The sequence below is a fragment of the Panthera onca genome, chromosome E3 (genome assembly GCF_046562875.1).
Source record: "Panthera onca isolate mPanOnc1 chromosome E3, mPanOnc1 haplotype 2, whole genome shotgun sequence".
Classification (NCBI taxonomy): domain Eukaryota; kingdom Metazoa; phylum Chordata; class Mammalia; order Carnivora; family Felidae; genus Panthera; species Panthera onca.
Genome location: NC_138354.1, coordinates 19,317,098 through 19,326,415, shown reverse-complemented (window position 1 = coordinate 19,326,415; position 9,318 = coordinate 19,317,098). Strand labels below are relative to the sequence as shown.

The 9,318-nt window shown below is 49.1% G+C and overlaps 2 protein-coding genes across 4 annotated transcripts; one reads left to right on the top strand and one right to left on the bottom strand.

The window, feature by feature from the left end:
- Positions 1 to 221: 221 nt before the first annotated feature.
- Positions 222 to 3,105, bottom strand: SLX1A (structure-specific endonuclease subunit SLX1A). Of its 3 annotated transcripts, none has more exons than XR_009614953.3 (6): positions 2,910 to 3,105; positions 2,298 to 2,349; positions 1,853 to 2,191; positions 670 to 797; positions 416 to 566; positions 222 to 331 (listed from the first exon to the last, which is right to left on the bottom strand). XR_009614953.3 is itself a non-coding variant. In XM_060648889.2 (6 exons), the coding sequence occupies exons 1-6, from the start codon at positions 3,095 to 3,097 to the stop codon at positions 302 to 304; spliced, it is 825 nt and encodes a 274-aa protein (XP_060504872.1). In that variant the 5' UTR covers positions 3,098 to 3,105; the 3' UTR covers positions 222 to 301. The 3 variants fall into 3 exon arrangements, 2 of the variants coding, with proteins under 2 accessions (XP_060504872.1, XP_081647842.1); XM_060648889.2 differs by having other exon boundaries at positions 416 to 503; XM_081791716.1 differs by lacking the exon at positions 2,910 to 3,105 and adding an exon at positions 2,442 to 2,550 and having other exon boundaries at positions 416 to 503.
- Positions 3,106 to 3,509: 404 nt separating this feature from the next.
- On the top strand, positions 3,510 to 4,423 carry LOC132689286 (bolA-like protein 2). Its single transcript, XM_060648891.3, has 3 exons — positions 3,510 to 3,618; positions 3,706 to 3,803; positions 4,097 to 4,423. Exons 1-3 carry the CDS (start codon positions 3,556 to 3,558, stop codon positions 4,194 to 4,196), a joined length of 261 nt encoding a protein of 86 aa, XP_060504874.1. The 5' UTR covers positions 3,510 to 3,555; the 3' UTR covers positions 4,197 to 4,423.
- The last annotated feature ends 4,895 nt before the right edge of the window (positions 4,424 to 9,318 follow it).

The window sequence follows — 9,318 nt, the reverse complement described above, 5'->3', positions numbered from 1 at the left end:
CTGGATTTGGATGGGCTCTGAGTCAAGAGTGTGTCCCCCAAGCAAAGCACTGTGTGATGTCAGAAGCGTGCTAGGGACAGCTGAGGCACCCGGGCCTCCAGAAAGAGGAGAGGCTCATCCACACAGGCCAGCAGCCTCTCCCTGCCTCTGCTCTTCTCTTCAGGCCCCAGTGACTGGTAGGGCCTCTGCCTCCAGCCCCCAGCAAACACCAGGAAGTTCCGTTAACTCAAGACTCTTTATTGTGCTCAAGTAAAAACCGCCCAGACCCGCAGGAGTGGCACAAACAAGCAGTGGGCGAGGATCAGGTCTCCAGCATGTCTGTCCAGTGTTCCTGTGGAAACAAGAGGACCGGTCAAAGGCAGCCTGGGGGGGTGGGGCGGGGGAGGGGGAGGCCGGGGCCAAAGCCACCTCTCACCTCTTCTAATTCCAAGTTCTCTTCTTCCTCCTCGGTGCCCATCTGGCACAGCCAGATCAGGTCTCCCCACAGCAGTGAGTTCTTACAGCTACCAAGGGGTGCAGTCGGTAGGAGACACAGTCAGGATCACAAGCCTCTTCCAGGCTAGGCCCTGAGTGCCAAGATAAGGACTCGGCTGCCCTGGGCCTGGACCTGGACGACCGACACCATCTTCCCAAAGGTAGGCCAGGCTGGGGCAGGGGTGCTGGACTCACCCAGGGCATTGACCCTCTAGGGGCAGAAGCTGCCCTGGCTCCTTCTCCAGGAACTCCTCTGCAAGGCAGATCACGTGGGCCCTGAGGCGGCAGCCAGGGTGGGGGCAGCACAGGGGGCCCTCTTCATCCTGTCAGAGGTGGTAGGCAGGTAAGAGAGAAAAGCGGGAGGAATGAAGTAGCTAAACACTCAGAATTTCTATGGACCAGATACTGTTCCAGGGGCTTTGCATTAAACAATGCTGTGAGGCACATACTACTGCTATTTGCGTTTTATAGATGAAACTGAAGCACGGAGAGGTTACAGCACTTGCCCACAGAGACCAAGCTAATCAGTTTCCTCTCAGCATGAGCAGTGATTATATATTTTTTAAATTTTTTTAACGTTTATTTATTATTGAGAGACAGACACGGAGCGTGAGCAGGGGAGGGGCCGACAGATGGAGAGACACAGAATCCGAAGCGGGCTCCAGGCTCCGAGCCGTCAGCACAGAGCCCAACGCCGGGCTGGAACTCACAAACCGTGAGATCATGACCTGAGCTGAAGTCGGACGCCTGACCGACTGAGCCACCCGGCCGCCCCATGGGCAATGATTATATACACAGCACGGCCACTGCAGCCAGGCCTATAGTTCTTCCAGCTAACCGACCTCAGGCAGGTCACTTAATCTCTGAATGGCAGGTACTCAATTTACATTTCCCGAGAGCTCTGAAGAAGTCAGGCCCATCCTTTCAGTTAATCTGTTAAATATGTATTGTCTGTTTTCCCGACCCTTTTCTACAGCAGTCAACAAGACCTGGCCTTGTATGGGCGGTGGGAGAAACTGACAAGATGAATAAAACACCTAGCATGTTAAACAATAAGTGTTTAGGTTTTAAAAAAAAAAAAAAGGCAAGGAAGTGTACAAGAAAGAATTGCAGTTTTAGATGGAGAGCCGAGGAAGACTTCATGGAGAAGGGGAAGGTGGCACTTTATAAAGACCGAAAGTCTAGGGAAGAGCCTTACAGTCAAAGGGGAAAGGCACAGGCCCTGAGCAGAAGGGTACTGATTCTGAGGAATGGCAGCAAGTAGGCTCATCCCCATTTGAGAAACGAGGGCAAAAGGTGTCAGTGGGCTGCGCGGTCCCTCAATAAACAGCTGGATCCCAAGTCGTCCGAACCCTGAAGGCCAGGTGGAGCCGCTCACCTGGAAGGAGCGCGCGCACAGGGCGCAGCAGGCCTCGGCATCTTGGTCAGGCTCGGACTCCAGGTCAGCTAAGGGTCCGGCGCGGCGCTTCGGGGCCGCGGCGCGGGGCGGCGGAGGCCCAAAGGTCAGCGGCATGTGCGGCGGTGGCGGTGGGCAGAGGTCACACCGGAAGTCGGCGCGCAGCCAGCGCACGGTGAGCGGGAGGCGCACCCAAGGCGGCACGCGCAGCATGTGCGCCAGCACGCGTAGGTGGAAAGCGAAGGCGGCCTCGCTGCGCAGGCGCGGGCCCACGTGAGCCAGGCGGCGTGAGGCTTGCGGGTGCTGCCAGGCCCACTCGAACTGCGGGCGGAGAGTAGGGGCTTCAGGGACGCCCCAGGAAGGGGGCCGCCAGGGGAAGGCCCGAAGCCCCAGCCCATTCTCCCACCGTCCCCGACTCCTTTCTTACCCGAAGGGCGGCCACGGCGGAAGGGAAGCCGTGCACGATAAGCACCATCGCCCTGGGGAAAAGAACGAGGGCGCGGCCTGTGAGCCCCCCGCCTCACCCCGCGTCAAGCTGAACCCCCTGGCCATGATTCACCCCCAGTCCTACCTGAGAGTGAAGTCCTCATGCCAGGCTTCAAGCCTAGTCCGCGAGGCCCCGCCCCCTTCGCGAAGGTGCATCCTCTCACACCTGCCAACCTCAGGCCCCGCCTCCAGCACAGGCCCCGCCTCCTGCCCTCCCCCTGTCCTCTCCCTTGCAGACTCTCTCTGGTACAACCCCAGCCTTGTTCATCAGCCGCTGTCACCGGACCAACCCTAGATCCTCAGTCCCCTTCTCACTCAATCCCTGCCTCTTAGTCCCACAGCCGAGTTTCACAGGGCTCCGCCTCCCCACCGTGCTCCTCCACCCCTGGTGCCAGTGCACCAGGAACTCGCATCCCGGCCCTGCTCTCAGCCACCGCACCGGCTCCGCCCACTGTCACTGGCTTGGCCCCGCCCCTCTCGGCAGGCCTCTCCCCCTCAGAGCCTCGCCTCTCCCTGGAAGCCCTGCTCCAGACAGCAATCCACTCCCTCTTACCAGGGCCCGCGCCCGCTGGTCCGCCAGGCCCCTCCTTTCTTGCGGCCCCCGTTGTGCTGCTGGACCCTACGAGTAGGGTTGACGGTGAACCCCACGTAGACGCGACCCCGGTGCCGAGGGTTCAGGCAGTAGAGCAGATAGACGCCGAAGAAGCGCCCGGGCCTCGCCGCGTCCCCCTCAGGGCCCATCGGCACTTGTGGGTTGATTGCTGTGGCCTATGACCTTAGGGAGGACTGAGTTGCCAGGGCCGCAAGATGCTTGTCTCGGAAAAAGCGTTTGGAGGCGATCCCGAGATACCCTCGAGGCCACGGCAATGCAGATTCGCGCACCCTCTCCTGACTGGAGCTAGGGTGTCCAAACCGGCCCACGGGACCCGGGCTGCTGTGCAGGCGGCGGGCACTTATTACCGCCCGATTCGGTCCTTGGGCTGACTCTGATTGGCTGCTTGATGGTAAGCGCGGAAACCTGGGACTGTTGGAAAGCTGGACTTGCCTGAGGGCGGAAGTGCCTCGTTTACAATCGCCTTAGTAAGGGCGGAAGTCGAGACTCTGACGGAAGTGGCGTCAGTACGGGCGGAAGAGGTGTGGCTGCGGAGGGAGCTGGGATTCCATCCCCGCTGAGCTGCCGCCCCTTCTGGGCTGCCGCAATGGAACTCAGCGCCGAGTACCTCCGGGAGAAGCTGCAGCGGGACCTTGAGGCAGAGCACGTGGTGAGTTGAGCGGTCTAGATTCGCCCAACGAGGGGGAAAGGGCCTGAGGGGCGGGTTTCATACTCCCCACACCGTTGTTCCCCATAGGAAGTAGAGGACACGACTCCCAACCGTTGCGCGTCCAGCTTCCGAGTCCTGGTGGTGTCGGCCAAGTTCGAGGGGAAGCCGCTGCTTCAGAGACACCGGTGAGGCCCCGGGAGCCCCTCACTCAGCGCGACCCCAGCGCCGGGACCACAACCCTGGCCACTCCCCTCAACCTAACTCCCTACCCCCACCAGTGCGGCCCCGCACGGTGACCACGACCCCAGGGATGCCGCCTTCGTGGCCCCTGGATTGAGACTTAGGCCCTCTTCCTCTTTGGTCCGCACGTCCTGGGGACACAACCTGGGTGACACCTCCAGTCTCCCTGATCACCCTACATTCTGGAATCGCAACTCAGGCCTCCACCTACCGTTTCCTAACCCCATCTTTCCCCCAGGCTGGTGAACACGTGCCTAGCAGAAGAGCTTCTGCACATCCATGCCTTTGAGCAGAAAACTCTGACCCCAGAGCAGTGGACCCGTGAGCAGCAGAAATAAAGAGACCTAGGCCTGCACAGCCATTAAATAATGAATCAGGGCCAGCTTCTGTGTCAGCGTGTTGTGGGGGGGAGGGTGGGAAGGGTGCTGAGCTTTAATCTAGAGCCTGGTTTCTCCCTGCTCCGCCCCACCCCCACTCTCCATTGTCTTACACTTTGGACAAGTCTTTCACACATCCACAAGGCCTTAAGTGTTGAATCAGATAAAAACAAAAAACAAAAACAAAACTGAGCCTCAATGAACTCACAGGCTATCGTTTCTTCCCAACAGAGGCTACTGGTATTGCCTTTTGGCTTCAGCTAACACCCAATTACTTTACAAGGATTAATATGATCTAAAATCTACTGCCTCCACTGTAAGTACTCATTGACTAGTGGGCAAGGCATTTATGAAAAAGGAACCAACATTCACAAGAGGGTGAGTTAAGTAGGAGAAGTCAATCAGAAAGTTCCCATCGTACAATGTCTCCTATCTGACTTAAGCAAACAAAAAACCCAGTTAATACAGAATATAGTAACAGGATGTCTTGGGCCTGAATAATGCGAAAGTTCTTTTGGAAAAAATAAAACACTTAAGCACATGTAGTCTGAATATTTCTCCCAGTCTGTCTTGCCCGTTCATTTTCTCAGTGCATCCATTTTTCCTTTGTAATTAGTGCTTTTTTTTGTTCTGTATCCAAAACATTTGCCTACCTCAAGGTTGTCAACATATGCTCTCATGTTTTCATCTAAAAGATTTATGGTTCTAGCCTTTATATTTCGGTTTATGATCCATCCCAAATTCATGTGTACAGAACGAGGTAGGGGCTAAGGTCCATTTTGTTTCCACTTGAATATCCACTTTACCCAGAATTATTCATTAAAAAGACGTCCCTTTCGCCCACTGAATTGGCTTGACAATCTGGGTGAAGATCAACCAACAGTCCTTGTGTTTGGTCTATTTCTTGGACTCTTTATTCTGTGTCACTGATCTATCTCTATGCCAAAGACTTTGATTGCTGTGGCTTTACTGCAAGTCTTCAAATTAAGCAGTATTAAGCAGTTTAAGTGCTTCAACTCTGCTCTTCGTTTGAAGACTTTTTTGGCTATTCAAGACCCTTCACGTTTCCATATACATTTTCGAAACAATCTGTTAATTTCTTCTAAAAAAAAAAGATGGCTAGGATTTTGACGGTGATTGCACTGATTCCACGGATCAAGTCAGGGAGAACAGGAATCTCAAAACATCAAATCTTCCAATGCATGAACAAAGCATATATCCCATTTATTTCAGTCTCCTTGAATTCCTCTCAACAATGTTTTACGGTTTTCTGTGTAAAGTTGTTTTGCGTCTTTCATTATATTTATTCCTACCCAGTTTAGGTTTTTGGATGCTATTGTCAATGTTTTCAATTTGAATGTTCCTACCCATGTATGTATACGTACAATATATCTATCTGACAAAGAATTCCTATCCAGAATATAGAATAAACTCCAATGAGTCAAAACCAAAAACCATTAAGAACAAAAATGGGCAAAACACTTGAACAGACAGTTCACGAAAGATGTAGGAATGTCCAGTAAGCACACAAAAAGATGCCTAAGATCATTAGTCACCAGGGAAGTGCAATTTAAAACCATACTGAGATGCTCTTTCACCCTCACTGACAATACAGAATGTTAACAAGGATGTTGAGCAACTGGAGTTTCAATATATTGCTGGTGGGAAGTGTAAAGCGATAAACCACTTTGGAAATTAGTCTAGCAGTTAAATATATACCCACCCTGTGACTAAGCAATTCTATTCCTAGACATTTATTTGAGAGAAATTGAAGACTTGTATGAGAATGTCCCTTGTAGCCTATTCACAATGACCAAAAACTTCGATACAACTCAAATGTCCTATCATTGGAGAACACACGAACAAATCATGGTGTATTCATACATGTATAGGAACAAACTACACTGACAAAGACTCTTTCCTTGACCAAACTGTAGCCAGGTTCCTCGAGCCCTCTTCTCGACTAGGCTTCAACCTTGACTTACTGTATAGAGACTCGAACAAACACTAATGTAGACTTTAACAGCTCAAGGCTCCACCCCTAGGATGATTCCCGTACCCCTTAGTGCCTGCCCGAGAAAACTCAAGGCTGCCAAAAGCATCCATTGTTTCTTCTAGCCAACACTGAAAGATCAGGTCCCTGTCTCCCAGTGAGCAAATCCAGGTGGTTTCACATGAACCAATACCTTTCCTGGCTTTTGTAATTTTTTACTTCTGATTTCATTCACCCCCAACTTTCCTCCCTCATTCTCTCTTTAAAATCTCCTCTGTACAAACTGAAGTTGAGTTTCATTCACTCTGGACTCTTTTCCTTATTGGAATAGTTAATTACTGATTAAACTCTGTCCTCACCACGTGAACTAGTATCTAGCTTTATCTTTAAAAAATTTTTTTTAATGTTTATTTATTTTGAGAGACTGTGTGTGTGCGTGGATGCACACGCAGAGGAGGAGCAGGGGGTGGGGAAGACAGAGAGAGAGAGAGAGGAGAGAGAGAGAGAGAGAGAATCCTAAGCAGGCTCTACACTGTCAATGCAGAGCCAGACATGGGGCTCAATCCCACAAACCGTGAGATCATGCCCTGAGCCGGAATCAAGAGACAGATGGTCAAGTGACCAAGCCACCCAGGCGCCCCTGGCTTTATCTTTGATAACGCAAACAACATGGGTGAATCTCAAGGAACACAGTTGAGTGAAAGAAGACAAAAGAACACATACTGTATGACTCCATTTCTATGACATTCGAAAACAGGCAGATCTAATCTACCACAGATTTCGAAACCAGAAAATGACTGGTGAGGGTAAGAAGACTAATTAGAAACATATAACAAGGGAAGTTTCTAGAGTTTCAGATATATTTTATATCTTCTTTGGGTGGTGGTACACGGATATACCGTTGACTCTTGAACAATACAGGGGTTGGGGTGTCAACCTCCTGTGCAATCAAAACTTTGAATATAACTTTCGATTCCCCAAAAACTTAACTACAAATTGACTACTGTTGACCAGAGGTCTTAATAGTTGATTAACATGTATTTCATACGTTAGATTTATTATATATTGTATTCTTTCAATAAAGTAGGCTAAAGAAAATATTAAGAGGGGCACCTGAGTGGCTCAGTTGGTTAAGGGTCTGACTTTAGCTCAGGGCACGATCTCATGGTTCATGGATTCGAGCCCTCCATCGGGCATTCTGCTGTCAGTGCGGAACCCACTTTGGACCTCTTTCTCCCTCTCTCTGCCTCTCCCTTGATCGTGCATGCTCTCTCTCTCTCTCTCAAAAATAAATAAGCATTAAAAAAAAGAGAAAATATTAAGAAAATCATAAAGAAAATACGTTTAGAGTACTGTACTGCATTTATTGAAAAGCCACATATAAGTGCAGTTCAAACCCATGTTGTTCAAGAGTCAACCATATACACTTGTTAAGACTCGTCAAACTGAACACTAATGACCTGAGCATTTTATTTTATAAATCATCACCCTCCCACCCCTGCTCTCCCACCTCCATTTTCTTCCTTCCCCTCTCCCTCTGTCTCTTAAGAATACCTGGGGAAATTCTGAAGAACAAGAAAGATGAGCGATATAGCTGACCCTCCCAGTTCCCCATTCAATATCCACTTACCCCTTCCTCCTTACCCCCATTTTGTTTGAGGTATCAATCTGCCCCGTGAGAAATTCTCCCCTCCCACAGTTTCTTGCAGCTAGGGGTGAGGTCACCTGCCCAATTCTGGCCAATGAGAAGTATGTAGAAGTATGTAGAAGTCTGCAGGGTGGGATTTCCTGAAAAGCTATTGCTTTCACAGACTCAAATACGTGCTTTGGTTAGTATCACTTTCTTTTCTTTCCTCCTGGAGTGCAGCTGCTCAAATGAACTAAGGAGATTGTGCTAGTCCCTGATACAACCCTGTTTTACCCCAAGCTAGAGGAGCTCTTGGCAAGTCACAACTAACACCTCGCAAGTCAAAATGTTTAGGCATCGAAATGAAAAAAGCAATTCCGACTGGAAGTCAAGAATGATCTACGCATTGCTGTGCTAAAGTATACGTAAGAATTTAGTATGGAAGTGATATTTCAAATCAATGGAGGATACAGACCATCAACGGACAGTGTAGGAACAAAAACTGCTAACTTATAACATACAAAATTATAAAGATAGATGAATGCTCTAAGCAATAGAAGCCAAAACCGTAAAAGTGCTGAAAGAAAAGGCAGTGATTGAAAATGGTCTCATAAAACGTTACCCAAAAGCCCCAAGCCATAAAGTTAGACTGTCAGAGTTGGCACCATAAAGATTCAGAATTTCTGCATCATGAAATGTATGGTACAAGCTAAACTTAAAGACAAGCAACAGTTTGAGAGAAAATAATGGAACACATACGTAGGCAAAGGACTACTACCATACATATGACAAGTTCTTACAGACCAATAAAAACATAAATGAAACAAAACCCCAAAAACCCAGTTAGGAAAATGATAAGGAGAAAGGCGTCATGTAAAAAAATATCAGAGATAGTGAAGAACTAAAAATGCTCAGTCTTAGGACGCCAGGGTGGCTCAGGCGGTTGAACGTCTGGCTTTGGCTCAGGTCATGATCTCACAGTTTATGAGTTCGAGCCCCGCGTCAGGCTCTGTGCTAATAGCACAGGGCCTGCTTCGGATCCTCTCTCTCCCTCTCTCTGCCCCTTCCCCGCTTGCTCTCTCTCTCTCTCAAAAATAAACATAATTTTTTTTTTTAATAAAAATAGTCTTACTAGTGAGTAAAATAAAAAAGTTTTTTAAATAAAATAAAAATTTTTAAGACGTATTATCCACCTGCCAGCTGACAAACAATTTAAGAGACTGAGAATATTCTGTGTTCAGCATCTCTTTTACCATGAGAACAGAAACGGACACAACCTCTTTCGAGGACCACTTTGCAAAGGCTTCTCCCCTGAAATCCATCTCACTGGAAAACTGAAACGCACATGCAAAGATGTTTATCGCAACTCCATTTTAATAGCAAAATCATAGCTACCCAAATAATGAACAGAAGAACAGTCACATAAACTAAAACCACATTGTGGAATACTGTTCAGCCATTAC